Raw genomic sequence first — 26454 nt, 5'->3', positions numbered from 1 at the left:
ATAACTAACTATAATGAGTTAAAGTCATACGCAACGACAATCCGCAATCTGAAGGAGGTGATGCCCTGGATGCTGACTGAGCGAGATAGACCAAAGTTTACTCATTCTGATTTGATCATGAGCACTTCCCATGACTTGCCAAGGTCCGCATGACTTCGAATACAGCAAGCGCTAAAGACGGCTCAAAATCTGGAAAGGTCATCTAGAGCTGTCACAAGCTCAGGATACAAGTCACCGAAAGTCTTTTTAAGCACTCGCATACCTGCCGAAGAGATGCGCTGTTCCTGTATCGCGCAGTGTCTTGTCGACAAATTGGAGCCCGAAGACCCGGATGCAGAGGAGCCAGATGCATGCCGAGAAAGAGGAGTCTTTTCGGGCTCTGTGGCAACCTAGAACCCTGTAGAGGTCTCTAACGTGAGACTGCCGATCTCACAGCTGGGGATCCTATTCCAATGTTCGTTCCAGGAGATGAAAGGGTGCGAAGGGCCCGGACTTGTCCTTAGCCAGTGGTGCTTTGGTGCCTATATACAGCTCTGCCATCTCAAAACCAGAGTCACAGATTTTCGTCGATCAATTATTATAATGATCATAGTTATCGCGAATTCGGCTGACGTTTTTCTTCGACTTCATGAACCATTTCCCTGGGCGACTGTCGCCGAGGAAGACTTAGAGGAAACGGGGAAAGGTACCATGGAAAGTGTGGACCAGCTTGTAATTGAGCAAACGATCTATGTCAACTAGCAATTCTCGAGCACTTCGTGGGCATCTCCTCGCCGTCTGACTCACTGGTATATGTTGTATATAGCACTCAGGCGAGAAACGGGAGGTTTGCGGAATAGGCGACGAATCTGGGGCATCTTGAACAAAAGCTTGCTTGTGCTTGGGAATAAGAGAGTCAGCGATGATCAAGATGATGCATCATCCGAGAACACTGAATAGTACCAGTTCAATGACAGTTGGTTCTGACACTGCTCGGGAGAATGCCGCTAGAGTTTGTCGGGAAGCTTCAATTCAGCACCGGAATACTTGTTGGTCGAGACAAGGGCTCTATAAGAGTAGCACGAGATCTAGGATGCATTTGAAAGTGTACCTAGAATGTACTCATTGAGTTGTGTCATATTGTAGGCTTCAAATCAACGATAAAAACCATGCTAGTTTAGTAACTTGCCTATGGTAACGTCATCAAAAGCGATTGCAGGAAGGATACCCGAATTATCAGAGGCCTAAGGGAAGTGGAAGAGAAACTTGGGTACAACTATGAATCTTTGGGCTGATGATGGCGATGACCACGCACTCCGGCTTCGCCATGCCTTTTGGAGTTGAATATGGTAGCGTAATACTATGCTAATTCTAAGTACTCTGTACCAACCTTGTAAGCGAATTGAGCGAAGATGAATATATCCAATTTGACCTACGATAAGCTGATACTAAGTCAGGAAAATAGTAACAAACAGACACCGATGACATAAAATGAAGAATACGCTAGCCACGCTGCTCATATACCTTACGCTCCTCCTCAATCATATCAATTGCATCGAAGATCTCGCCATCCGCAGCCATTGCGTACATTTCCATTCTGTGAAGTCCACCGTTTTCTTCACTTCCATACCCTAACTCGTACAGCGCGGAGACGCATTCGGCAATAGCGCGTTGCTTACGCTGCTTATTGGACTCCTTTTGGGAGTCATCCAGCTCCTCTGGCTGCTCTTCATGGACACTTTCATTTTGTGGCTGCTCTTGAACGTGTTGTGAGAGATTATGAAAAGAAGCACTGTGACGGAGTCCCATTGGGTGGTGTGGGCCACCCCGCAAGGAATGACGTTCTGTTGCTCGACGTCTTAGACCAGGGGTAGCGTCAAAAGGATCATAAGGGTTGAAAGACACGCGACGCGGGTCCATTGATCTGACTGTTGCTGCACGGCGGGGATGGTGATGGGGGTGGGCATGTGTGTGGTGATGATGGGAATGACGGAAAGGGGCGCGTGGACGTGGGATAGAAACTGGCCGAGTATCTGCGGGCTGCGCAGATTCGTCGTGTGTGTCTTGTGGGAAAGAGCCAGGAGGTTGGAAGGACCGGATGCTCTCACGAGTTACCTCCCTGTCCTCAGTGTTCATGTTTCTGGAGCCTTCTGATGCAGCTGACTGTCTCCTAGACGATTGCTCAGCTAGCATGTGTGCATCTAGCTGAGAAACAGGCGGGAAGCGTGCCTCTGTTTGGGCCAGGAGCAAATCATGTACTGATTCGTTGGTCGAGGGTTGGTTGATGTTGCTGGCTGCAGCGCTTGGAGGGCCGTCAGATGTAGTGTTGGTAACAGAGGCGTCACGACGAACGACACCAGAGGTTTGGGGAGAGGACGCGGTGGCGGTAGTTGTTTCGGCCAACGAGGTGATCGGTGTGTGATCCACAAATTCAAGGTTGATACAATGGCCGTCAATCACAACTCCTTGCATTTCTCGCAATCCAACCGCAGCTTCTGTAGGCGTTAAGAAGGTGAGGTAGCCGAATCCGGCATGTCTACTATCCTCTGAATCCTGCAGCAGATTGACTTCGACTTGGAATCCCCGAGAAGAGAATACGTCCTTGATCATCCTTTCTGTCACGTTAAACCCAACGTTGCCGACGAACAATGAGTTTGTCGGATTGGAGTCATGGCTAGGTGGTGCAGAAGGCTGTTCACGAGTTTGTCGCGGCTGGGAAGCGGCACCGGAACGAGAGGTGTCATAAAACGGGCTTGAGTTAAACAGACTAGTCGGGGGTAGGTAAGGACGATTGTATAAGCGGTGGGGGTGATGGTGACCCCAGTAGAAGTTGTTGGAAGGAGCATCAGAGTTGACCCAAGCACCGCCAGCGGGTTGCGGTGCAGTGTTATGATGATTAGGATAAGCAGCTGGCACATTGTTATCACGCCGAACCGAAGGATTCTCTGCGGTACTGCTTGATGCGCTCGCTTGGTTGTTTGTCTCAAAAAATCCGGGGAAATTGAAGAAGCCATCCCCTTGATTTGGGAAGGCACCTCGCAAGCTCGAGTCGAAAGCGTCAAGCAATGTTTGACTCATGCTGTTGAGCTGCGCGCCCATCTCGCGCAGTCCATGCATCGCATCGGCAGGTGTAGGAAACTCTGGGAAGCGACGAGCACCTCCTGGGACTTCTCTGAGTGTTTCTGGTAGGTTATTCAAAGTAGTTGCCATGGCCTTGACTTGCTGCTCGAATACTAGGAAAGCGTTCCGCATGTTGTCTGTAATGTCTCTTGGGAGAGACCTCCTGGCATTATCTAAGTGTCGCTCCAACTCAGGTAACTTCGACTTCACACCAGAGCTAATGAGCTCCGCAACCTCAAGAATATTCCGCAGAGCAGTATTGAACGCCTCGGTAGTGTCTTGACGGAAACTAGAACTCGATTCTCCTTGCACAGTCCTAGAAGACGGACTTTCCGCAGTATCGTTATCTGTAGTAGACTGCGATCCATTCATCACTTTGGCCATCTCCGTCTCGAAGGCCGAAAGCAAGGATTCCGACTTCTCGGTCTCGGTGGTGTCCACCTGCTCATTTTCTACACGCGACGTCTGTTCGCGGTTGTTGTTGAGATTCAGCGTCGACGCACGCTCACCGAGATCATCTACCGCCAAATCGGTATTAAGAAAGGCAGGAACTGGCGTGCGCTCGCTATGTTCGAACCTCTTCCAAAGATCTGTGATGGACTTCCTTCGTTTGATGTCAAATAGATGAATGGTTTCGGGGAAACCGCTATTCGTGGTCTGTGGAGGCGGCTCGTCGAGACGTTGGGCAAGTTCAAGAGAAGATCCGACCTAAGGTCATGGTTAGGCGATGAGATACAACTAGCCAAATCAATAGACAGATAGTTATACCGTGATGATTTCTCCGTCGTCCTCATCTAGATAGGTTAAGCGAGCCTGAGGATGTATATAGGCGATCTCATCGTAATCCGCTGCAGCTAGCTGCACCAGGCCGTTCCGGCGCTGAGGGCCGATGCTTACATCTGTAGCGTTATACAGATCAGATTCAGCATCGTCGAAGATATCTTGTTGAGGCTCTTCGTGAAGATCCCTTATCAGGAACGGCTTAAGCATCGTTGATAATGCGGGCCCACTTTTGGACCGTCGAGAGTCGAGACTTGAGCTGTTAGGCGGGGGAAGAGCACGTTCAGGACTGTGCAACAAAGCTGATGGATGACAGTGATGCAAGACGTCAAAATGGAGATGAAGAGTGATGGGCAAGCATATGAGAACGGATGGCGAAGCTGGTGAGAGCTGAGGGTGGCGCTGCGATCGTTACGATGACTGCTGCCTGCCTTTGGTATCTGGGGCGCAGGACCTATCAAACCTTCTCTTGGCCCGTTCACAGAGGCTCGTTCAAATAGCAGTCAGAGGCAAAATCAATCGGTCATCGTAGCACAGGATGCGAGTGCGGTGATCTTGTATGTCAGGAGCTTGAGACAATGCGACCCGGTCGGGAAGATGCAGGCAACAGGATAATCCGGTGGGAGTGGGAGCTCAGGAGCTTGAATCCGATGGAATGGGTTCCTCGAATCGAAGGGTCTTTTGGAGCAGGAGAACTCAACCACCATTGGACCCCGCGCATCAATTGGTTTAAACTGTGGATCAACTGATTTAATTATCAGACCTTACCAGATCAGAAGACAGAAGAGTCTTGCAGGTGTTCGGGTAATATTTGGTGTTTCTGGATGCCTTAAGACGGCTACTCCTGCATCATCCCGTAACTAACCATTCAGTCCATACTCTGCACACTTCAACCTGACTCCGACTGTATTTACGAGATTACGCCTGGCCTGCATGTTGAATAATTTCTAAACCCATTTTCCAGTTGATGCGATGCGTAACCTTGGAGTATACAGAGTAGAGCATGGCTTTCACGTGATGCGCGGTGTCCAAAGCAGAGCGGCATTGTATCCATCGGAGAGCTCCATTTCCTCAAGAACTGAATCCAGGAACTCGCGCAAGGACCACACCATTTCGTAATGGGATTTTGATCCTGTCAGTGTTACGCCCAATACTGGAGCACTATACAATACCAACCGCCAATGGCCTCCTCCCAGGGTCATTATCTCCACGAGTTCCTGCCTAGACCCCGGGAGTGTTGCGACGCGAGAGAAGCGACAAACCAGCCAAATCTCATGACCATCACTTCAGCGAATTCTCACCGATGGCCACTGAAGACCCCCACACGAAACACCTAACGCGCAATCTCCAACACGTCGTCCTCGGCAACCTACGTTTCCAAACCTGGTACCAATCAATCTACCCCGAAGACCTCGTGAGCAAAGATACAGACACCCTCTACGTCTGCCGCTGGTGTTTCCGATACTCCTGCGACATCACAACACATACAAAGCACACAAATCTCTGCCCACACCGGACATTACCCTCAGGCAGAAAAGTCTACGATCACGCAGGGTACTCGGTATGGGAAGTCGACGGCGCAAACCACAAACTCTTCGGGCAGAACCTCTCGCTCTTCGCAAAGCTATTCCTCGATCATAAATCTGTCTTTTTCGACGTCGTTTCGTTTCTATATTACATTCTCGTCTTTACGGACCCAAATAAAACCAACGGAGATGAAACATACCACATCCTTGGCTTCTTCTCCAAGGAGAAACTCTCCTGGGACGCGAACAACCTCGCGTGCATCCTCGTCTTCCCGCCTTACCAACACAAGCAGCTAGGCAAACTCTTAATGGGAGTGAGCTACAAATTGAGTGGATGGGAGCGGGATAGTAGCCTAATTGGCGGTCCGGAGCGGCCGCTCAGCGAGATGGGGCGCCGGAGCTACGAGCGGTTCTGGGAGGAACGTCTCGCTCGATATCTGGTTTTGCATGCCTCGAATGCGGATACCAACACTGCTGCGGGCCCGGGGCAGGCGGACGACATAAAGCCCACCTCGGGGAAAGGCCGGAAGAAGCACACGCACGAGCTCATCACTGTTCAAGAAATCGGTCTGGCAACGGGGATGCTGACGGAGGATGTGATAACCGCTCTGCGAGGTCTTGGTGCCCTTGAGCCTGCGACACCCTCTAAAACTCGTAAGGGTACGCAAGCGGAGGGCGATCCAATACCTGTCATTGTTCGAAAGTCCAAGGTTCTGGAATGGGCGAAGGCGCATAAGACCGCCGTACGGGATCCTGTGAGGCCTGAGGGGTTTCTGCTAAGTCATTTGGAGACTATCGAGGACTCAGAGATGGAGATTTCAGGCAGTGATGATGACGAGTGATGGTCTTACCTGATTTTGCCTCCACATGTACTATCAGCTTTGCCTATGGGATAGGCACCTCTATTTCATGATTTGAATGATACCTCCTTGATAATTTTCACAAGACAAATAAATCTGCCAAATTGTCTGCCTACCGTACCTAAGCCCTTCCCGCCACTTGGTTTCGTTTCCATTTCCGTCAAGGAAGTAGTTTAGATGATAGGCAACAACCATGATATCTCGAAAATTAGTTTGGAGTGTTACTACTATTGAAGTAGCTAATACATTTTAGGCAGAAGCTGTACATAGACAACTCCTAGATGGTATTTGAGTCTATATTTTGTATGATCCTTACTGGTCCATGCCACCCGGTCCGCCTTGTCGGCCCATCTGCCTGGCCTTCAGGAGCTCATCACAAAGGAGAAGGTTCGAAGCGATACCTGTACTGGAGGCAACGCAGTTTCGGAGAACTCGGAAGGAGTCGAAAACACCTTCCTGAACAGGGTCCATAGGTTCACCAGTGGTCAGGTCAAGGCCGACAATGTTGCCTTCTGCCCGTTCCTCTTGCAATACTGCTAGAGAGTCCTGAATGTCATGTCCAGAGTTATCCGCGAGGGTCTTAGGGATGACCAAGAGAGCATCAGCGAAGGCTTCAACACCCCACTTAGCCTTGCCCTTGACTGACTTGCGGAAGTTGTCAGAGGAAAGGTGAGCATGGCAGGCGACTTGGTAAGCCCCCGCACCAGGAATGACGCAGCCATCAACGATGGTGTTGTAGACTGATCGTAGACCGTCCCGAACGGCATCCTTGACCTGTGCAATGGTGTGTCCGTTGGGGCCCTTGATGAGGATGGTAACGGATTTGGGGTCCTTGACCTCCTCGACGAATGTGTACTTTTCCTCTCCGAGCTGGTGCTCATAGACGAGTCCGGCCCACCCGAGAACATCAGGCGTAAGATCTTCCACGCTGTTCTGGGCAATACCACCGCAAACGAGTTGAAGGCGCTCCATGTTCCTCCGCTTGGCCCGGCGAAGAGCCATGATTCCGTTCTTAACCAGAACATCCAGACTCAGCGGATCGATTCCCTTCTGGTTAATGACAACAAAGCCCTTCTTAGGGTCGTTACCGCAGACCTGCTTCTTAAGTTCCACAATCTTCTGTAGTTTAGCATCCACGAATTTACGCTCGCTCTCCACAAGTTTATCCCTCTGCTCGGCGGATGAATAGTAGAACCCTGAGTTGATCTCCGACTTCTCATATTCGAGACTGACGTTGAGAGTAAGGATAAAGGCATTCTCGACGCGCTTAGGCATATCGGGGTGCCTAGCACCGTGGTCGAGTGCCAGACCTCGGATGAGTTGTGTGTCGGAGGAGCTACGGTGTTGCATGGTCATGATCTCGATCATGTGCAGATCTGGCTTCTCCGGGGCGCGGTGAATGGCGAGGACGGCGTCAACAATATCGGGTGTGAGCTTCTCGGCGAGGGCACTGTTCAACTTCGTGCTAAGCGATGTGCGGGCAACAGAAAGGAGAAGTTCGCGGTCAATCGCGCGTTCGATCTTGAACTCGTCGAGGAACTAGGGACCGGCTCGGTTAGCGGGGGAGTTACACCAGTAGTCCCAACTCTCTTACCTTCAGAGCTTCATTCTTCGCGATCTCATAGCCGTCTGTGATGACTCGAGGGTGCAGACCCTCGGAGATATGACGATCCGCTTGCCTCAGGAGTTCTCCAACTAGCAACACAACTGACGTTGTTCCATCACCTGTGATATCATCTTGGGCAGTGGCGGCGCGAGCGATCATAACCTTTCTGTGTCAATTCGAAATCGGAGTTCAGTGGAGAGGACGTCTTACGGCGGTGGGGTTTTGGATTTGCTATAGGGTAGCTGTTAGCTCTTGCTCAATAACTTCTGTGTGGTAGTGGAGGAACTCACCATCTCTCGCAACAGAACGTTTCCATCCTTCGTCAACTTGATCTGTTTGTAGCGGCGTTAGAGACAATCTCTATCTCAATGGCAATAGGAGCTCATACACCACCAGCACCATCCACCAGCCTTATTGCAGTTAGCATGGACCAGATTTGGAGAGCTCAAACTAAACGCACATTTTCAAGGTCCCGGACGGACCAAGGTTGGACTTCAGCACATCCTGAAGACCTTCACCAGCGCTGATGTTGACCTTCAGAGCCTCCGCTCTCCGCTGCACACTGTTAGTCTCTGAAAAGTTACTGAGGGGCATTTCCCTATACCCTCGACTCCGCCTTCGGGTTCAGCAGCTGCGTAGCCGACATATCTGCGTATTAGAGAGAAAGCGAGCAGATATCGCCAGATAAATGACACTGAACAAGAAACCAGAATATAAAGAAAAGGGCTTGCTGTCCACGAAAGTGTAGCCGCACACCCCGTAGTGTCTGCCGGCGAATGCGGTGAGCAGGCGGATTTGGCAAAAAGCCCACAATCCATTCGGGATTCTTACACTAGCGCCGGCTGTGAAAAAAAAAGAGCTCCGACCAGTTCGACTCTGCAAATCTACCTTCAAGGCACTTTCGTCAATTCCCACACCGACCGACTGCAGGTCTACAGCCTTAGAGTTCTGCCAAAGTCGAAAGGGGACCTGACCAACTACATTTAAAGACTTATATCTCTAGTATAAGGACTTTCACCCACTTTCGCAATGGCTGACTACCTTCTGCACGAGGGCCCTATGGGTTATTCGATTTTCAAGGTCACCCACGAGGGAGATTCTGTGGGACATAACTTGAAGGAGGTTCAGGATGGTGTTAATGACCTGGCCAAGTTCGGCAAGATGGTTCAATTGACCAGCTTCCTGCCGTTTGAGTATGCTCTTTCGTCCCTTCATCTTGTGCGGTCCGCGACTGACCAGCCGTAGAAACAACAAGCAGGCCCTGAGCGAAATCAACGACATTTCCGAGGGTGTGGCCTCAGATACCCTCATCTCTTTCCTCGAAATGAACCTCCCCAAGGCGAGCAAAAAGAAGAACGTCAAGCTTGGACTCGCAGATAAAACTCTCGCTGGAAGTATCAAGTCCGCCTTTTCCTTCGTCGACTGCGAAACCGGTGATACCAGCGAGGTTGTGCAAGATATGCTCCGTGGAGTCAGGCTACATGCGGGCAAGTTGCTCAAGCAACTTCGCGAGGGTGATATTGATACGGCTCAACTCGGTCTTGGTCACGCTTACTCACGCGCTAAGGTCAAGTTCTCGGTTCAGCGTGACGACAACCACATCATCCAGGCCATTGCTATCCTTGACCAGCTCGACAAGGCTATCAATACCTTCTCCATGAGGGTGCGCGAGTGGTACTCATGGCACTTCCCTGAACTCATCAAGATTGTCTCGGACAACCAGCGCTACGCCCAGCTCGCCCTTCTTATCAAGGACAAGAAGACTCTGACTGACGAGAGCCTCCATGACATTGCTGCTATTGTGGAAGATGATGAGGGTGTTGCCCAAAGCGTTATTGATGCCGCGAAGCACAGTATGGGTCAGGATATCTCAGAGTCCGATATGGAGAACGTCATCTCATTCGCCGGCCGTGTTGTCAGCCTTTCCAAGTACCGCAAGTCTCTTCACGCTTACCTGGTCTCCAAGATGAGCGTTGTTGCTCCTAACCTTGCTGCTCTTATTGGCGAGATTGTTGGTGCTCGTCTCATTTCGCACGCTGGAAGTTTGACCAACCTTTCCAAGTACCCCGCTTCCACCGTCCAGATTTTGGGTGCTGAGAAGGCTCTTTTCCGTGCTTTGAAGACTAAGGGAAACACCCCCAAGTACGGTCTTCTGTACCACTCTTCTTTCATCGGCAGGGCTGGTACCAAGAACAAGGGTCGCATTTCGCGTTTCCTTGCCAACAAGTGCTCTATCGCTTCCAGAATTGATAACTTCAGCGAGAGCCCTACAACGAAATACGGTGATGCTCTCAAGAAACAGGTTGAGGAGCGTCTGGAGTTCTACGCATCCGGTGCCGCCCCTACCAAGAACGAGGTTGCCATGGTATGTTTACTTGATAATCCTTCATTATCACTATTTTTATGCAATAAATAACTAACTTTACTAGAAAAACGCGATGGATGCTGTCTTGGCCGATATTGAGATCGATGGTGAGGGAAGCGACACCGAGATGAAGGATGTCGATGTTGAGAAGAAGGAAAAGAAAGAAAAGAAGGACAAGAAAGAGAAGAAGAAGGACAAGGGCGAGAAGGAAGATAAGAAGAAGAAGCGCAAGTCGGATGTTGGCGAGTCGGAGAAGAAGAAGCGGAAGCACGACGACGATGCTGAGCCATCTAAGAAGAAGAAGAAGGCTTAAAGTCGCTATGTCTCGGGACAGGAGGGCGTCTTCTTGCGGCGTTGTAAGGTTGCTTTATTCTATTTTGGTTTCATTGTCTGTGTTTCAGTTTGCTCCTTCACGATCTGATGGGCTTTATTTCTGTAAATTATGCGATCTAGGCCTCACGAAGCCTTTCAAAATTTGGGTTGTCGGTAGCTACAGAATATTACCTTTTGAATCTTCTATTTTCAGCTCACTTCTTCCTGTTTGGCCAACCCGGGCGGAAAACTGGCCGTCCGTCCCCTCTTCTCCAAGGGAGAGCAAGTTTATTGTCCCTTCCTCACTTCCTTGCCTAAATACAATAGCTTGGCCTTTCCCACTTTTCGACCATTGCTCTTTGTGACGATGACTCTATCTGCTGTCGTTATAAGATAGGAGGTGAGGTTGCGCCTAAATAAGAGGCTCATCATCGTCGATACCCCTCACCTGCAGCCACATCTCCAGCCCCGCGACGATGATGGCATCTGGTCTATCATTACCATTCCTTTCCTCAATCCGCGAACGAGACTCGCCAGATTATTCGTCTGATCACAATCTATCAACATCACCAGAATCCAGCCAATCCATCGTCAGCCTTCATGAGGCGCGGATCCGTGATTGGGAGGACCAAGGGAGGTATAGCCCTCAAACGGTGGTCGCTGGTCGCCTAGGTGAACTAGCAATACGGGGCGATTTCCACCAGCTTCCCGATCGCAGTCTCCACCAACCTGCGCTTTTCCCTCTACTACAGACAAATTACTTCTCAAATCATTCTGAGCTTCATGGCTTTCCTGACATGGCCGAATTGGCTCCTTCCGCAGCACTAGAGCGCCCCTTCCCTCACTCAGACGGCCATGTTTCTACCTCCAGCTCGGCTGCTGAAGCTGAGTCCCAGCTGCAAGCCGCAACATCCTCCATGAACACTTCAAGACAGCCACCTTCAAGCCCTAGCAAGAATAAAAATATACCTATCGCAAAATCGCGCAGCCCAATGCTATCGCCCCCGCCTTCAAGTGAAATGACAGAGGATCTGCTCACTTGGAACGACTCTGAAACCACAGGCCACAACCCGACCGATCCTGAAGATGATGGCTACGGAATCAACGGTATCGGATTCAAGCCCACCGCAGCAATTGCTTGGGCCAGGTCCCAAAAGAGACAGAAGCAAGTCGCCGAATGGAAACATCGTGAAGCAAAAGAGGCGCGCGAGAGGCGCAGGGAGCGCCGGGATAACGGCAGCCTGGATAAACTGCGAACCGTTCAGTCAGGCGGGATCCAAAAGAAGGTCAAATTTAATGTCTGAACTAATGCCCATACTGAAACTTATACTGGCATCTCTTTCAATCCTGTGGGCAGCGTTTTTTGTATAACGGAGCACAAACTGGCGAACATGACGGCGGCGTTATCAGGATATCACTGCATGGGCTGGGCATGAATCATGACTTGGATGTTTTGGCGTTTAGGAAACACCGATGTATATACTCTATAATATTACATCCCAACTAATATACAGTACGGACCAACAAACTCCGTGACTCCAAGCAATGTGCAAAGCTCTACCAGAACTTGTAGTTTGGTAGATGTGTCCAGCTCTTCCGTTTCTTCTCCTCTTCCGCCAAACGAGCAGCCTCTGCAGCCTGTTGTTCCTTCTCACGTTGCTTCTTGACCTTCAGCTCCTTCATCAGCTCCACCGCTTGCTTCATTCCATCCAATTCCTGTATTCTCCGGCGCTGACAGAACTCATATGATGCGAGGGAAGTGATGGCGAAGATACCGACTGCCCAGTTGCACGCGGACCAGATTGAGCGCATCCCTGATTCCAAATCAGCCTCTTTCTCGTTACTGTGACCTGTTTCAGGTATGTTTACCTCCCAAAACACCCCTCACCCCGCCAACACCGAACCCAGCGCCAATTCCGAGAAGCAGAGAGTCGCGCGCACAAGGTGTCTTGTAGAACGAACCCGCATTGCTCAAAGACATCGATTTCATGGCTTCCGTGACTGAGACATCGTTCGGTTTCTTCCCGGATGCCGTAGGGAGCATATTCACGGGCTCTTCGGGGTTGCCAAAGGCTTCCCATAACTTTCCGACTTGCGATTGCGGGAGCTCATATTTCGTCTTCGGTTTCGTAGGTTGTTCAAAGGGTTGTGCGGCGGTACCGGCACTCAATGCAGGCTGCCGTGTATCGTCGGCCATGTTGAACTGTATAGCTGATTAGAGCAAGCCGGTCAAGCCCCGTACACTTGTCGGCGAAATAATCATGATATCCGGAGTATAGCTATTCCGTAGAGCTCTAACAGCGGTCGAAAGAGGTAGTTTATCCGGCGGTCACATTTTTCCAGCCAATGATACGATACGCGTATAGTAGAACGCGAACGCGTTTGGAGTTCTGCCGCGGAGGGCCTTTGACGGGGGAGATTTGCATGCTCGGACGGGCTTGATCGAGACCCAGTATTCGACCTTGAACACCTCCTGTCAACACTCGCTTTCTCCGATTCGGGCTTCTCCTAATAGTGCCACCTCTTCTTTCCGTCACCGTGCCTCGTATCGCATTCGATGGTTTACCAACTACCGCTCTCTAGACAATAATCTCTTGCCCTATTGGGGCGTGTCGCAATGCCTTCGCGAAAACCCAGTAAATATGGGAACAACAGCAAGTTCCGGTCTGGCGCCGCGTCCTTCAATCCGAAACGAACGAAGACAGTCGAATTTTCCTCCCTACGATCCTCAGAAGCAACCTCCCAAGATGAGAAATTCGAGGCGATCCGGCTGGCGAACAGCATCGACGAGACCCTAGGCTTTCCGCGCTTCGAAGCCGGCGAGAAAAGAGCCGGATGGCTCATCAACATGCACAGCACATCAATAGAGGACCCCAATGTCCCAGGCGGGCGCGCGGGTGTCGACTACTACTTTCTCGAAGACGATGGCGGCAGCTTCAAGGCGACTGTGGAGTATGATCCTTACTTCCTTATCGCGGTTAAGGCAGGCCGCGAGATGGAGGTTGAGGAGTGGTGTCGGAGGATGTTTGAGGGACTTATAAAGAAGATTAAGAAAGTTGAGAAGGAGGATCTTAACCTGCCGAACCACTTACTGGGCCATAAGAGGCCCTTTCTGCAGTTATATTTCGCGAGTGTCAGCCATTTGCTTGAGGTGCGGAAGACGCTTCTCCCTCTGGCGGAAAAGAACAAGAAGAATGTCAATATGATGGATACTTATGTGGAGATCTCGAGGTTATTCTTTCGCCATCCTTCCCGTCTTATATGAGGCTAACTTCTTCAGCGTAAACGCTGGATTTGATCTCTTTGATGACGAACTTAATGAGACACGACCTAATGGCACCATGAATGCGAGTGATTTTATAATTGATATTCGGGAGTATGATGTACCATACCATGTTCGAGTCGCGATTGACAAAAGTGAGTGAATTCACGCCGAATCTGAATATATGGCTGACAAGCAGAAAGATATACGGATAGGGAAATGGTACACGGTAGAGGCGAAACACGGTGTTATTTCATTGACTTGCTTAGAAGAGCGACTTACACGAGCGGACCCGGTTGTCCTCGCTTTTGATATCGAAACAACAAAGTTGCCGCTCAAATTCCCCGATTCCGTGATTGACCAGATCATGATGATATCGTACATGATTGATGGGCAAGGATTCCTCATCACCAATCGCGAGATAGTGTCGGAGGATATTGACGACTTCGAATACACCCCCAAACCTGAATACAGCGGACCGTTTATGATCTTCAACGAGCCAAATGAACGAGGTGTTCTCGAGCGGTTCTTCGAACATATAAAGGAGGCCAAACCGACGGTTATTGCCACATACAACGGTGACTTTTTCGATTGGCCGTTCGTTGAAGCTAGGGCAAGCGTCCTTGGTATCGACATGTACAAAGAGATTGGATTCCGGAAGAACAGCGAGGACATCTACCAAAGCGACCACTGCGCGCATATGGACTGTTTCGCTTGGGTCAACCGTGACAGTTATCTACCACAGGGTTCTCGTGGTCTAAAAGCCGTCACCGTTGCAAAACTTGGTTATGATCCAGATGAACTTGATCCCGAACTCATGACTCCATACGCCAGCGAACGACCGCAAACGCTGGCCGAGTACTCCGTTTCTGATGCTGTCGCCACGTACTATTTGTACATGAAATATATACATCCCTTCATCTTCTCTCTCTGCACGATTCTCCCTCTGAACCCCGATGATACCCTACGCAAAGGAACCGGAACGCTATGTGAAATGCTTTTGATGGTGCAAGCATATGACGGCAATATCGTGTTGCCGAACAAGCACAAAGATCCCCCAGAATCATTTTACGAAGGTCACCTGCTGGAGTCTGAGACATACGTTGGTGGACACGTCGAGAGTATCGAGGCTGGAGTGTTTCGCAGCGATATCCCAGTGACATTCAATGTCGACCCGACTGCGGTTGAAGAATTGATACGAGATCTAGATGCTGCTTTGAAGTTCAGTATCGAGGTGGAAGAGAAGAAGTCCATGGACGATGTCACCAACTATGACGAGGTCAGGGGGCAGATTGTGAAGCTTCTTACTGACCTTAAAGAGAATCCCCAGAGAAACGAAGTCCCTTTCATCTACCATTTGGACGTCGCGTCTATGTACCCAAATATCATGATCACAAACCGTCTTCAGCCGGATTCCCTAATTCAAGAATCGACCTGTGCCGCGTGCGACTTCAACCGCCCTGGAAAGACCTGTGACAGGCGCCTACCATGGGCTTGGCGAGGTGAATTTCTACCAGCCAAACGTGACGAGTACAACATGATCCGGCAGGCTGTCCAGAACGAGCGATTTCCCGGAAGGACGAAGAAAGCCCCTATGAGGCTGTTTACTGAGCTGAGCGCCGACGAGCAAGCCGCAATCATCAAGAAACGACTTCAAGATTACAGCAAGAAGATTTACCACAAGATCCACGACAGCAAAACGATGGAACGGGAGGCCATCATTTGCCAGCGAGAGAACCCATTCTACGTTGATACTGTGCGTAGCTTCCGAGACCGGCGATACGATTTCAAGGGAAAGCAGAAGGTGTGGAAGGGCAAGACCGAGTCTTTGAAGTCATCAGGTGCCTCGGCCGCGGAGGTCGAGGAGGCTAAGAAGATGATTGTGCTGTACGACTCACTGCAACTTGCTCACAAAGTAATTCTCAACAGTTTCTATGGTTATGTCATGCGAAAGGGATCTCGCTGGTACTCTATGGAAATGGCTGGTGTGACTTGCCTGACAGGTGCACATATCATTCAGATGGCCAGAGAACTTGTCGAACGAATTGGACGACCGCTAGAACTTGACACAGATGGTATTTGGTGTATGCTTCCTGGTACATTCCCTGAGAACTTCTCATTCACGCTCAAGAATGGCAAAAAGCTGGGAATATCCTACCCTTGTGTTATGCTGAACCACCTCGTCCACGGACGGTACACCAATCATCAGTACCAGTCGCTCGTCGATCCTGCGAGATTCAAGTATGACACGTACAGCGAGAACTCTATCTTTTTTGAAGTCGACGGACCTTACCGAGCCATGATCTTGCCTACATCTAAGGAGGAGGACAAGAACTTGAAGAAGCGTTATGCTGTCTTCAACCACGATGGGTCTCTGGCAGAATTGAAAGGTTTCGAAGTCAAGCGGCGTGGAGAGTTGAAGTTGATCAAGATCTTTCAGACTCAGATCTTCAAGTTCTTCCTTGAGGGTTCGACCCTGGCGGACACTTATGCTGCAGTTGCCCGTGTGGCTGATCGATGGCTGGATGTGCTCTTTGAGCATGGCGCGACACTAGCTGATGAGGAGCTCATCGAGCTTATTTCCGAGAACCGAAGCATGACCAAGACTCTGGAGGAGTACGGGAACCAGAAGTCTACGTCCATCACGACCGCGCGGCGTCTTGCAGAATTCTTGGGAGAACAGATGGTCAAGGATAAGGGTCTTAACTGCAAGTATATTATTTCCTCGAGGCCCAGAAACACTCCTGTCACAGAGCGAGCTATTCCGGTTACTATATTCTCGGCCGAAGAGAGCATCAAGCGCCACTTCTTGCGGAAATGGCTCAAGGATGACCCCGGCGACATGGATCCTAGGAGCGTGATTGACTGGGACTACTATCTTGAGCGATTGGGATCTGTGGTACAAAAACTTATCACAATACCAGCTGCCCTTCAGAAAATCCGCAACCCCGTTCCTAGAGTTGCCCACCCGGAGTGGTTGCAGCGGAGAATCAACAGACAAGATGACAGATTCAAGCAGGTGAAGATGACTGATATGTTTGGCAAGTCCGGGAAGAACCCATTGTCGGATATTTCTACCAACATCCTTGACCATCGCGTCCAGCATGCCGACAATCTGGACGATGTGATGGCAAGCTCAATGGAGAAGCTGAAATCATCTTCTCCAAACAAAATCTCACAGAAACGAAAGCACCCCGAGAACCAAGCCAAGACTTCTCTTGACCCATTCGCCAGTCTCCCAGCTAAAATGCCATCGATTAACGATGACTACGTCGGTTTCTTGAAATACCAGAAGCAGAAATGGAAGATCCAGAAGCAAGCTCGACTCCGCCGCCGACAACTGTTCGGTGAGAGAGCAAACACCGGAGGTGACTCGCTGAGCCATCTGTTCCGAAACCAAGCTGAGCTGCTCTACATCAGCACATGGCAAGTCTTGCAGCTTGCTGAAACGTCAAGGCCTGGTATCGTGCGAGCGTTCGTTTTAATTGACCGAAAGATACACACTCTTACTGTCAAGGTTCCACGTACTGTATACATTAACTTGAAGCAAGACTCGCTGCCCGATGTTGACGTCCCGGAGTGTGAGGTTGAGAAGGTTACGCATACGTTACCAAATGGCCATCCTTCCGTTCATTTGTTCAAGCTTACTCTGCCTGAAGAAACCTTTCTGCGAGAAGCGGATAAGATTGACGTTCTGTTGCAGCACCCAAGTGTTGAGGGAGTCTATGAGAGGAACATTCCTCTAAACCTTCGCGCAGTGCTCAAGCTTGGCAGCATCTGTACATTTGATGAAGAACAGCGCGGAGTGCTTGGAGAAGGATTAGATCGTGGGTTCGACCTTTCGACATTATGCCGCACAACCTCCGATCAAGTGTATCTTCAGGACTCTCCACTCGCATACCATTACCTCTACCATGTCGCGTCTGGTGACAAGCAGATCTTTGCTATTTTCTCGAGCGTGAAGAGCGAAGCTCACATCGTCATCCTCAATCGGGCAAGAGACGTTCAGGGTCTTCCCAACGTCGACAAAATCTACTCAGAGCTCCTCTCCCGCAAGTTGCAGGACAATGCGGAGCAGACTCAAGGCGCATTTGAGTATCAAGACAAGATCCATTTCCGAACCACTCAAATTACAACCAGAAGAAAGGCATATTTGGAGGTGGGTGATCTGATCAAGAAGCTTCGCAGTGACGAGAGCATGCCGGCTGCTATGATCATTCAATCCCAACATAGGGCCCGTCTGTGTCACGATATCCCGATACTGAAGGAGTACCCAATTATACCAGTGAAAGCAGAAGTCTCAGATATGAACCTACCACCCTTGGGCTGGCAATCCTTTGTCGCCAGGAGACTGGTTACTCACTATCTTCACCTCTCGTCTTGGGTTCAGCATCTTACAATGCTTGCCAGATACGGTGATGTTCCCCTCTGTAATTTTGAAAGTGACGACCCCCGCTTCCTGATCGATATCTCCTACGCCAGGCGACTGCAGCAGAACAACGTTGTTCTTTGGTGGTCCTCAAACCCACGACCTGACCACGCAGGATATGAAAAGGACGACATTACCGGTCCTTTAGAGAGGGTTGAGATGCCATCAGTTAATGTTCCCGGCTCTTATACGACCGTTTGTGTCGAGCTAGAGGTTCGGAATCTCGCTATTAACACCATCCTCACGTCTTCTATTATCAATGAACTAGAAGGAGCCGACTCACTTCTCGCGCCATCCGAACCTTCGGCTGAAGCTAGCGGCTCTGGTGTTCTTTACTCTGAGAAGGCGTTTGCGTCAGCTGGCGCAGTCGTGCTTCGCGAAATGGTAAAGCACTGGTGGTCAGAAGCCTGCCAAGGGAACAACATGGCCGATATCATGGTGCAGCACCTGATCCGATGGGTTGAGAGCCCAGCTTCATGCCTCTATGATCGTTCTCTACACCAATACGTGCGGATGTTGTCAAGAAAGTCCTTCCAGCAGCTCATGGCTGAGTTCAGGCGTGTCGGCTCCAATGTTGTCTTTGCCAGTCCGACACGTCTCTTACTGCAGACATCGAAGACCGAAGCCGGAAATGCCTACGCATACAGTCAGTACGTGCTGAAGTCTATTCGAGCAAATCCGTCGTTTCACTTCATCGATCTCGATATCAAGGAATACTGGGACTACCTTGTCTGGTATGATGAGTACAACTACGGCGGCAAAGGATGTCAAGAAGTGATTGCGGCAGACGAACAGCCGTTGGAAACTGTCATGCACTGGCAGCTCAGCCGCTTCCTACCAACCCCGATGCAGACGATATTCCACGGTTGGGTTGTGGAATACCTTGAGCTGATGCATGGGTTCAAACGACCAGACGTGGACGATTCCTCTACGCCGCGCATGACCCAGATCCCTCTCACACAGCCGAACGGTGAAGACAATGAGGAGCTTTCCGCCGCACTCGCAGAAAGGTTTTCCAAACCCCTCAAGAAGCAAATTTCAGGTCTCATCCGCCGCCAGAGAGAAGAACTCCTCCACCCCGAACTAGCATCTGACTACATCTTCCCTGTCCTCCCCGGCGTTCTCACAAACCCCAACGACGAAAAACGCAACCCCGCCCTCGAGCTTGTCAAACTCCTCATGCAAGTCATGAGTTTATCCAAGACCACAACCCTCGAAACGCGCCTCCTCCGCCGCGAACTTCTCGCCCTCTTCGAAGTCCGCGAATTTAGCAAAGAGGGCCGCTTCGAGAACCCCGGCGCAAGCCTTAAGATCCCCGAGCTCACGTGCAGCGCCTGCTGTCTGATCCGCGATCTCGACCTTTGCCGCGATGAAGACGTTCTTCCTGAGCCTGGGGTTGATGAAAATACTGCGGGTACCCGGCCATGGCGCTGCACGTTCTGCCAGACGGAGTATGATCGGTTGGCCCAAGAGGAGATGCTTATTGGGCAAGTGCAGGGCATGATCATCGCTTGGCAGACTCAGGATCTCAAGTGCTCAAAGTGTGGGAGTGTGCAAATTAGTGAGTTTATGGAGCATTGCTCGTGTAGTGGGAAGTGGACGGAGACGGTGAATAGGGGGGAGATTGAGAAGAGGTTAAAGATCATGGGGAGCGTTGCGAAGTTTCATGAGCTGAAGCTGTTGGAGAGTGTCGTTGAGGAGGTGCTTAGCCAGATGTAATGGGCCCTAAAGAGAGGTTGTCTGTGTATAGCAGCATGGTTTTATCAGGTGGCATTGGCGTTGAAGGAGCATATTGTTAGGTATTAGCATCAGGTATATCTGGAGGTTTTATATAATAGGATTTTTATGTTAATTGGAACGGCAATAATAGTATTATTCTGACTGGAAAGAAGTGCTGGAGGAACGGTGCCCCAGAAAGTCACCCCTCATTTCAAACCGTTGAACGCTTGAACGCCGAACGGGAAACCAACCTCCACGAGACTCTAGATTCTTCTGAACCGTGGACCACCTATTATTATTCAACCTTGCTCTGAGCCGAATTAACCGTTCGCTTCTCATAGTCAGCGGCTGGTCGAGACTTCAAGGCTCAAGCTTGCAACCAAGATCCTGGGACGCCGATCTGGCTTCCCACCAGCGGAACCCCGCAGTCTTCAGCCTGATCCCAGAAACTGAAGCTCAGCTCACCAACAGCTGTGCTCCTCTTTTGTCTCTTCAACCTTGCGCCGCTCCCTTGGCCTGTGGGTGATTTCAAGGTACCAACATATCCTCCCCTTGCGCCTGCTGAATGTGTTGCCGCATTTCTATCCTACTGAGACAACCCCGCTGCGCCACCACCCCTGACTGATCGCCGTGGGATAGGAGCGAGCCAGACCCCGAACCACCTCCAATCTTCTCAAGACACCTCTCTCTACCATCAAAATTGAATCGCGACACCGACCGTCCTGTCACAATGGCTTCCCAAGTCCAGCCAGGCCAGAAGCCGAAAATCCAACCCTGTCGGTACAAGACCGGAAAGACATTAGGAGCGGGCTCCTATTCTGTCGTGAAGGAATGCGTACACATCGATACCGGTCAATACTATGCGGCCAAGGTTATCAACAAGCGACTGATGGCTGGTCGTGAACATATGGTATTTGCTCAGTCCACCGTTGTCGCCTGCGGTCATCACCTATGGCCGGTGAAAGTGAAGGCGCAGGAGATAAAGGACACCGGCTAAGATGGGTATAGGTTCGGAATGAGATCGCGATCCTGAAGAGGGTCTCTATGGGCCATCAGAATATCCTTACCTTGGTGGATTACTTTGAGACGATGAACAACTGTACGATTACCGCTATCGTGGCTGCCTAGCTGGCGCTAACCGTTCGTTCTTTGCTACAGTGTACCTTGTTACAGATCTTGCACTCGGTGGAGAACTCTTTGATCGTATCTGTCGGAAAGGAAGCTACTATGAGTCGGATGCCGCCGAGCTGGTTCGCGCCATTCTCTCTGCGGTGGCTTATCTCCACGACCATGGCATCGTGCACCGCGACCTCAAACCTGAAAACTTACTATTCCGCACACCAGAAGACAACGCAGACCTGCTGATTGCAGACTTTGGCTTGTCTCGAATCATGGATGAGGAGCAGTTCCACGTCCTCACGACAACATGCGGTACCCCCGGCTACATGGCACCGGAGATCTTCAAGAAGAGTGGCCACGGAAAGCCAGTGTATGTGCCACCTTCTATACACTCATTCAGTTGCATCGACGCTAACACCATCGCAGCGACATCTGGGCCATCGGCGTAATCACCTATTTCATGCTCTGCGGCTACACCCCCTTCGAGCAAGACTCCAACCTCGAAGAAATGCAAGCAATCATAAACTGCGACTACTCCTTCACACCCATCGAGCACTGGCGCGGCATCTCCCAGGAAGCCCGCAATTTCATCAGAGCCTGTCTTACCACAGACCCTAACAGCCGCCCAACGGCCCACCAAGCCCTCCAACACCCCTGGATCAACCCGCCGTACGACACCACAGACACCCTAGGCACAAGCCAGGATCTGCTTCCCACAGTGAAGAAGAACTTCAACGCCCGCCGAACCCTGCATAAAGCAATCGACACAGTTCGCGCAATCAACAAGCTTCGCGAGAACGGTGGACTCATGATGGATGGCATGATGAGCGTTGACCCGAAACCGGAACATGTCAACGGGAATGAGGTCTTCGAAGACCAACGGCAGCAACAACCTCGCGTACAGGGCCAAGGTCAAGGAGGTGACCCTATGGAAATCGACAGCCGCGGTAACGCACGGGGTCAAACAGAACAGCAGATTCGAGAGCAGGAACGAAAAGTGAAGGAGACTGTTGCCGGGTTGTGGAGTCGGAGTGCGAATCCGTACACGTCGCGGAGGTCTTGATGGATGGCATTTGATCAGATACATATCTTCATGGCGATTTCTTTGCATATTTGCGATTATTTTTCTCTTTATAAGCTATTTACGTGCCATGTCACAAATTGTGCGCTTGTGTATAGGGTGCGCTGGAGAAGATCAGCGGATGCTGATTATTCCCTGGGTGGTGGAGAATTTATATTGTCAGCGGTATAGGGTACATATGATTCATGAATTAAAGCAAGAAGAGATTCACTGATAGACGCCGGATTGTACTAATGTATATAAGTATATGCGGCTATTGACAAAAAATATATATTCTCTTTGCTGACACAGATTCACCACTTCAAAGAATCGATATAGGCCCTTTTCCTCTCCTCTCCTATGAAAAATGACTTACCGTCTCTGAAAAGATTACGAGGGTAATGCAGACGTTTTTTCAAAATACTGTTCATATATGTCTTGTATAGATGCTATAGAACGAACCCGAAATATCCTAGATCAACCAAACAAAGCGCCGATCCTGCTTGAAATACCAATCATTTATCATGTCGACCCCTCAAATTATCATGGCTTGGCCACCTGGGTATGAACGACGTCCATCCTAGAACGAATCATGAGAGTAGGGCCTCACTCCCATCATCCAACGACAACACCCACTGCCGCCACTCCTGCCATTCCGCATAACTAGCCGACGACTTCAGACCTTGGTACTTGACGGTTCTAAAATCCGAGACCTGATCCCACGGTTTCGACGATGCAGAACTGCTACTGCTCCCTCGGATAAATCTCTTTGTCGAGCTGCTATCTGACGACGGCCCATCCCAGCCAGCCTTATGCATTAGACTCTTGACGGTTTCTTCCTTCGTCCAGCCTTGTTCGACGGCGACGTCGGGGAGGTATGTTGCGCCATATCGGCGGCCGCGGTGGATGAATGAGATGCGGAGGCCGTGGAGACCTAGTGTCCAGTCTAGGGGGTTTGTACAGGGCTCGAATGTTCCTAGGAGAGTTAAAGAGCAGGAGAGTGAGGGGAGCAAAGATTCTGGGATTGGAGAGAACCGGGTGTCATCGAAGGCACTGTTGTTGGTGGTTCATTAGCGTCGGGCTACGGGGGGTGGTAATGGTGGGGAGGACGCGATAGGTGTACGTACGATGTGAGAGCGTAGGATTTCAGGCCATAAGAGAGTTCCTGCGCCTCAAACGTGCCGATACACCCACGCAAGGATTTACGGCCACTTTTTGATAACGTGTTCCACGTGACGAATAAAGGGTACTTCTGCTCGGTGAGTTTCTGTTGTCGTGTTTCAGACTGAGAGGACAGTGAACTGGAGGTGGTGGCACTCGAGACGAGCGAGCTCGCTGACTTTGTAGACATCGCCGATGGTGTCGTCGATACGCTGGAATCTGACGTCGCCTGCGCCTGCAGACGGTCGATGTTCGGGAGCTTGATAGACTGTGGATATTGGCCGGTCTCTTCGCTGGGGTTTACAGGTTGTTCAGGCTCGCTTTCCACAGGTAGCGACTCGATATCGTCTTCGAGCGTAGAGAGTTTCTTGAACTGCTCATACCTCTCCCATAGTTCCTCCACGACAGCTAGGCTGATTGGCTCATTTCCTTCATAGGAGGCGGCCAGGCTCTCGAAGCAGTAGTAACAGTGTGCGGGAGCCGCCATGGTTCTGGAATAGATTTACAAACTGCGAGTTCAAGCGGTGACGATAGCTATCGTATCGTTGTTTGTGACCGAAACGACCGGTTTGAATGCTCTGATGAACACAGTAGATAATTAAATCACGCGGAGCGTCAAGTGGCTCCACCACCACCACGGCTGATAGTGGGCCCGGATCAAGCCCAATAGAAATAAATCGCTGTGTCTGAGCTGCTAAGGCACCTCTTAGGTTTCAGGAAAGAAATTTGAACCAACAGCATAAAGCGGAGCCTGAAGTATATCAGGACCAGATCCGTGGTGGGGTGGAAGAGGGGTGAATCAAGTTGGGGTGAGAGAGAGAACCTTGAAGGAGAGTCGGGACCGAGGGGAAATGCCATGGTCAGCCTGATAAGCACGGTCACGTGGTGATAGTGCCTATCGCCCGTGACTTTCTCCGCATTCTCAATTGGGGAACCCGATCTGTTCCAAGAGTCAACACTCACCTGTGGTCCGTGGATATCCTGTTCCATTCAATCCAGAAAATACTATGATGAAGTTTATCCTGAGCATCCGCATCATGACTTTACCGGACCAGTGAGGATCAATGATCACCGTTCGCGGTCGTCCTTCGGCACAGGCAAGTTCATCATGGACAATATATTCCCAGCTGGGCCTGCCGACCCAGATTGTCCTTGAAGACTCTCCAGGAAATTCTTCACGAAGTTGATATTTATATCCTCTTCCTCGACTTCCAGACCTGCACTCGTCTCTCCTTCCCCGTTGCCTTGGGACACAGCGCGTTTACCCTGGGCGACTTCGCTGGGACGATTCAGATCAAGAACTCCTGTACCCTTCAATTCAGCTTCCATTTCTCTTGAAAGCTGCTTGATCTGTTCGGTATCGTCTTCAGAGTCGCTGTCTAGCTCCTCTACTCGCTTGAGCGGCTTAGGTGGCTGTGATGGTCGGCTCGATCCTGGGAGGCCGGGCATTGAGGGCATGCCCATCATTTCCTTCATCATCCTCGAAAATTCTTCCTCATCAAATGATGCCTCTTTATCCTCGCCCTCACTATCTAATTCCTCGTCGTCTTCGTCGTCATCGATATCGGAATCCGAACCGTAATCATCGATAAAGTCAGCGCCCTCGAAACCAGCCGATTCGTCGTTCAAGAACTTTTCGAACTGAGCGACTATACGTTGCAGGTTCTCCTGAGCGTTGGCATCGCCAAATCCTCCGGCAAATTTATCTTGGTCCTCTCCCTTCTTCCTCCCCTTGAGCTCCGTATCCAAGTCTTCAAAGCTTATATCTAGCCACTTTTCGTCATCTTCGCTCTTGTCCCATGTGTGGATCTCTTTGTCAGACGGAAGGGTCTCGTCTCCGGTTTCCAGATCCTCGATAACGAGCTTGATTTCACGCACCAGCGGCTTGTCTTGATTCTGGGGATCCGTAAGAAGCATCTCAAAGCCGCAGGTGACCTTCATCCCCGTCTCGGCGCGTTCGTATACCTTCCGCTCCTCAGTAGAAGGCAGCTTATCGATCCAAGACTTTGGAGCTGGAAAGTCTTGACTCTTAACCTGTGCATAGCCAGGCCGAGTGAAACGAGTGCTCACTTGGACGAAATCCTCGGGCTTGAAGATCAGGTCGTCAACATCTTTGCTCCGCAGAGGTCTCAATGCAATAGGATCACGCAAGTAGAATGCCTCCACGGCGGCAGATATATAGGCAGGCTTTTGGTGTAGGAGGAAAGCGACTTTGCGAGGCAAAGTAACCAGAGCTGAATGGAGGTTCTCGCTGATCTGCTTGGGATAGTTCCGCAGTCGGTAAAATGCCTCTTCTTGTATCATGGTGGAGCGCATCAGGCGCGTCGGTTCTTCCTTTATTATTCGTTTTGACTCTGACAAGGAGATTGTTTCCGTCACTCTGCGCTTCTCGTTCTTCGGTTTGATGATGACAAGGTCCCCTTGATGGATCCACACCTGAGCACTATTAGATCGAGATTAAGCCAACGTTTAGAATGCGACACTCACCCTGTTGTCTGCAATATCCGGCTCGAGCCATGAAGGTAGAGCCCCAGATCCCTCCGCAAGAAGAAACTGGCCGTCGTTGTCTGTCACAGTGGCCCAAATGTCTTTATGTTTCTTCGTCAACTCGCGCAATAGATATACAACCACCCACTCATCTTCTACCGAGTCACCAAAATTCGTTCGCCCGGTGAGCGTTGTAGTTCCTAGAATAATTGTCAGCACTATCTCCGGAGCAAGTTCATGTAGGATAGCATTAGCGTACCATCGCTTTTTGCGATCTCAAGCCGAAACCCACCCCTCTGCCATATATAATCCTTTAACAACTCTTTCGTCAGCTCCGCAGCAGTCTTCTGCACCTCGATCAATTTTGTCCTCGTATCCGCGATTTCATCGACAACGGCGGGGGCGGGGTCCGAAGGGATATAGTGTAAGGAATACTCGACACAGTCGTCTGGCAGTTCCGGCTTTGGAATAGGTCGAAAGGTGGACTTGAACCATTCGAGGTCCTCCTGAGACATGGGCGCCATGAGTATCTACTTTCCGAAAGCTCCCTTCTTGCGCAAAAGCTTTCTCTGTTTGTCGCCGCAATCAAAAAAAAGAAGCTAAAATTACCGGCGGTATGACTTCATACCGACAAAAACGCGGAACATCCCGCGGCCCGATGCTGCAACG

The 26454-nt window shown here is 50.5% G+C and overlaps 10 protein-coding genes across 10 annotated transcripts; 5 read left to right on the top strand and 5 right to left on the bottom strand.

The window, feature by feature from the left end:
* Nucleotides 1–1381: 1381 nt before the first annotated feature.
* On the bottom strand, nucleotides 1382–3848 carry BJY04DRAFT_193371 (uncharacterized protein). Its single transcript, XM_073711905.1, has one exon. It carries the CDS (start codon nucleotides 3481–3483, stop codon nucleotides 1483–1485), a length of 2001 nt encoding a protein of 666 aa, XP_073569487.1. The 5' UTR covers nucleotides 3484–3848; the 3' UTR covers nucleotides 1382–1482.
* Nucleotides 3849–4884: 1036 nt separating this feature from the next.
* BJY04DRAFT_92113 (putative histone acetyltransferase (MysT1)) lies at nucleotides 4885–6412 on the top strand. The gene has a single exon (XM_073721302.1). It carries the CDS (start codon nucleotides 5183–5185, stop codon nucleotides 6245–6247), a length of 1065 nt encoding a protein of 354 aa, XP_073569486.1. The 5' UTR covers nucleotides 4885–5182; the 3' UTR covers nucleotides 6248–6412.
* Nucleotides 6413–8720, bottom strand: BJY04DRAFT_92112 (chaperonin-containing T-complex subunit CCT6). Its single transcript, XM_073721301.1, has 7 exons — nucleotides 8476–8720; nucleotides 8332–8426; nucleotides 8260–8281; nucleotides 8162–8203; nucleotides 8082–8102; nucleotides 7860–8033; nucleotides 6413–7804 (listed from the first exon to the last, which is right to left on the bottom strand). The coding sequence occupies exons 1-7, from the start codon at nucleotides 8515–8517 to the stop codon at nucleotides 6578–6580; spliced, it is 1623 nt and encodes a 540-aa protein (XP_073569485.1). The 5' UTR covers nucleotides 8518–8720; the 3' UTR covers nucleotides 6413–6577.
* On the top strand, nucleotides 8661–10755 carry sik1 (snoRNP complex protein NOP56). Its single transcript, XM_073711904.1, has 3 exons — nucleotides 8661–9064; nucleotides 9117–10236; nucleotides 10301–10755. The coding sequence occupies exons 1-3, from the start codon at nucleotides 8901–8903 to the stop codon at nucleotides 10547–10549; spliced, it is 1533 nt and encodes a 510-aa protein (XP_073569484.1). The 5' UTR covers nucleotides 8661–8900; the 3' UTR covers nucleotides 10550–10755.
* Nucleotides 10690–12024, top strand: BJY04DRAFT_193351 (uncharacterized protein). The gene has a single exon (XM_073711903.1). The coding sequence runs from the start codon at nucleotides 11025–11027 to the stop codon at nucleotides 11850–11852; it is 828 nt and encodes a 275-aa protein (XP_073569483.1). The 5' UTR covers nucleotides 10690–11024; the 3' UTR covers nucleotides 11853–12024.
* Nucleotides 12025–12815, bottom strand: BJY04DRAFT_193350 (COX20 family protein). Its single transcript, XM_073711902.1, has 2 exons — nucleotides 12418–12815; nucleotides 12025–12362 (listed from the first exon to the last, which is right to left on the bottom strand). Exons 1-2 carry the CDS (start codon nucleotides 12743–12745, stop codon nucleotides 12106–12108), a joined length of 585 nt encoding a protein of 194 aa, XP_073569482.1. The 5' UTR covers nucleotides 12746–12815; the 3' UTR covers nucleotides 12025–12105.
* A 350-nt stretch (nucleotides 12816–13165) lies between these two features.
* BJY04DRAFT_220006 (DNA polymerase epsilon catalytic subunit POL2) lies at nucleotides 13166–19958 on the top strand (the record flags this gene model as incomplete). Its single annotated transcript, XM_073716749.1, has 3 exons — nucleotides 13166–13779; nucleotides 13829–13965; nucleotides 14014–19958. 3 exons carry the CDS (start codon nucleotides 13166–13168, stop codon nucleotides 19956–19958), a joined length of 6696 nt encoding a protein of 2231 aa, XP_073569481.1.
* Nucleotides 19959–20688: 730 nt separating this feature from the next.
* Nucleotides 20689–22140, top strand: BJY04DRAFT_220005 (serine/threonine-protein kinase; the record flags this gene model as incomplete). Its single annotated transcript, XM_073716748.1, has 4 exons — nucleotides 20689–20916; nucleotides 20967–21057; nucleotides 21117–21447; nucleotides 21504–22140. The coding sequence occupies 4 exons, from the start codon at nucleotides 20689–20691 to the stop codon at nucleotides 22138–22140; spliced, it is 1287 nt and encodes a 428-aa protein (XP_073569480.1).
* A 587-nt stretch (nucleotides 22141–22727) lies between these two features.
* On the bottom strand, nucleotides 22728–23785 carry BJY04DRAFT_220004 (AMMECR1 domain-containing protein; the record flags this gene model as incomplete). The annotated part of the gene is made up of 2 exons (XM_073716747.1): nucleotides 22728–23190; nucleotides 23265–23785. 2 exons carry the CDS (start codon nucleotides 23783–23785, stop codon nucleotides 22728–22730), a joined length of 984 nt encoding a protein of 327 aa, XP_073569479.1.
* A 335-nt stretch (nucleotides 23786–24120) lies between these two features.
* On the bottom strand, nucleotides 24121–26348 carry BJY04DRAFT_92053 (putative regulatory factor Sgt1). The gene is made up of 3 exons (XM_073721300.1): nucleotides 26045–26348; nucleotides 25786–25985; nucleotides 24121–25734 (listed from the first exon to the last, which is right to left on the bottom strand). Exons 1-3 carry the CDS (start codon nucleotides 26307–26309, stop codon nucleotides 24367–24369), a joined length of 1833 nt encoding a protein of 610 aa, XP_073569478.1. The 5' UTR covers nucleotides 26310–26348; the 3' UTR covers nucleotides 24121–24366.
* Nucleotides 26349–26454: the final 106 nt, after the last annotated feature.

Source organism: Aspergillus karnatakaensis (assembly GCF_047715665.1).
Source record: "Aspergillus karnatakaensis strain CBS 102800 unplaced genomic scaffold BJY04scaffold_36, whole genome shotgun sequence".
In the NCBI taxonomy this organism is placed as follows: domain Eukaryota; kingdom Fungi; phylum Ascomycota; class Eurotiomycetes; order Eurotiales; family Aspergillaceae; genus Aspergillus; species Aspergillus karnatakaensis.
The sequence above is the reverse complement of the archived record's forward strand: the minus strand, read 5'-3'. Positions and strand labels throughout refer to the sequence as shown.

What these genes read in the sequence shown, in the direction of transcription:
- BJY04DRAFT_92053 (XM_073721300.1), bottom strand. Translation starts at nt 26,309, where the DNA reads ATGGCGCCCATGTCTCAGGAGGACCTCGAATGGTTCAAGTCCACCTTT. An exon ending in TGAGATCGCAAAAAGCGATG is followed by an intron (nt 25,986 to 26,044) that starts GTACGCTAATGC and finishes CAATTATTCTAG; the next exon opens with GAACTACAACGCTCACCGGG. An exon ending in CGGATATTGCAGACAACAGG is followed by an intron (nt 25,735 to 25,785) that starts GTGAGTGTCGCA and finishes AATAGTGCTCAG; the next exon opens with GTGTGGATCCATCAAGGGGA.
- BJY04DRAFT_193350 (XM_073711902.1), bottom strand. Translation starts at nt 12,745, where the DNA reads ATGGCCGACGATACACGGCAGCCTGCATTGAGTGCCGGTACCGCCGCA. An exon ending in GGTGAGGGGTGTTTTGGGAG is followed by an intron (nt 12,363 to 12,417) that starts GTAAACATACCT and finishes ATTTGGAATCAG; the next exon opens with GGATGCGCTCAATCTGGTCC.
- BJY04DRAFT_92112 (XM_073721301.1), bottom strand. Translation starts at nt 8,517, where the DNA reads ATGTCGGCTACGCAGCTGCTGAACCCGAAGGCGGAGTCGAGG. An exon ending in ACCCGAAGGCGGAGTCGAGG is followed by an intron (nt 8,427 to 8,475) that starts GTATAGGGAAAT and finishes AACAGTGTGCAG; the next exon opens with CGGAGAGCGGAGGCTCTGAA. An exon ending in AAATCCAAAACCCCACCGCC is followed by an intron (nt 8,034 to 8,081) that starts GTAAGACGTCCT and finishes TGACACAGAAAG; the next exon opens with GTTATGATCGCTCGCGCCGC.
- sik1 (XM_073711904.1), top strand. Translation starts at nt 8,901, where the DNA reads ATGGCTGACTACCTTCTGCACGAGGGCCCTATGGGTTATTCGATTTTC. An exon ending in ACCAGCTTCCTGCCGTTTGA is followed by an intron (nt 9,065 to 9,116) that starts GTATGCTCTTTC and finishes GACCAGCCGTAG; the next exon opens with AAACAACAAGCAGGCCCTGA. An exon ending in CCAAGAACGAGGTTGCCATG is followed by an intron (nt 10,237 to 10,300) that starts GTATGTTTACTT and finishes TAACTTTACTAG; the next exon opens with AAAAACGCGATGGATGCTGT.
- BJY04DRAFT_92113 (XM_073721302.1), top strand. Translation starts at nt 5,183, where the DNA reads ATGGCCACTGAAGACCCCCACACGAAACACCTAACGCGCAATCTCCAA.
- BJY04DRAFT_193351 (XM_073711903.1), top strand. Translation starts at nt 11,025, where the DNA reads ATGATGGCATCTGGTCTATCATTACCATTCCTTTCCTCAATCCGCGAA.
- BJY04DRAFT_193371 (XM_073711905.1), bottom strand. Translation starts at nt 3,483, where the DNA reads ATGGCCAAAGTGATGAATGGATCGCAGTCTACTACAGATAACGATACT.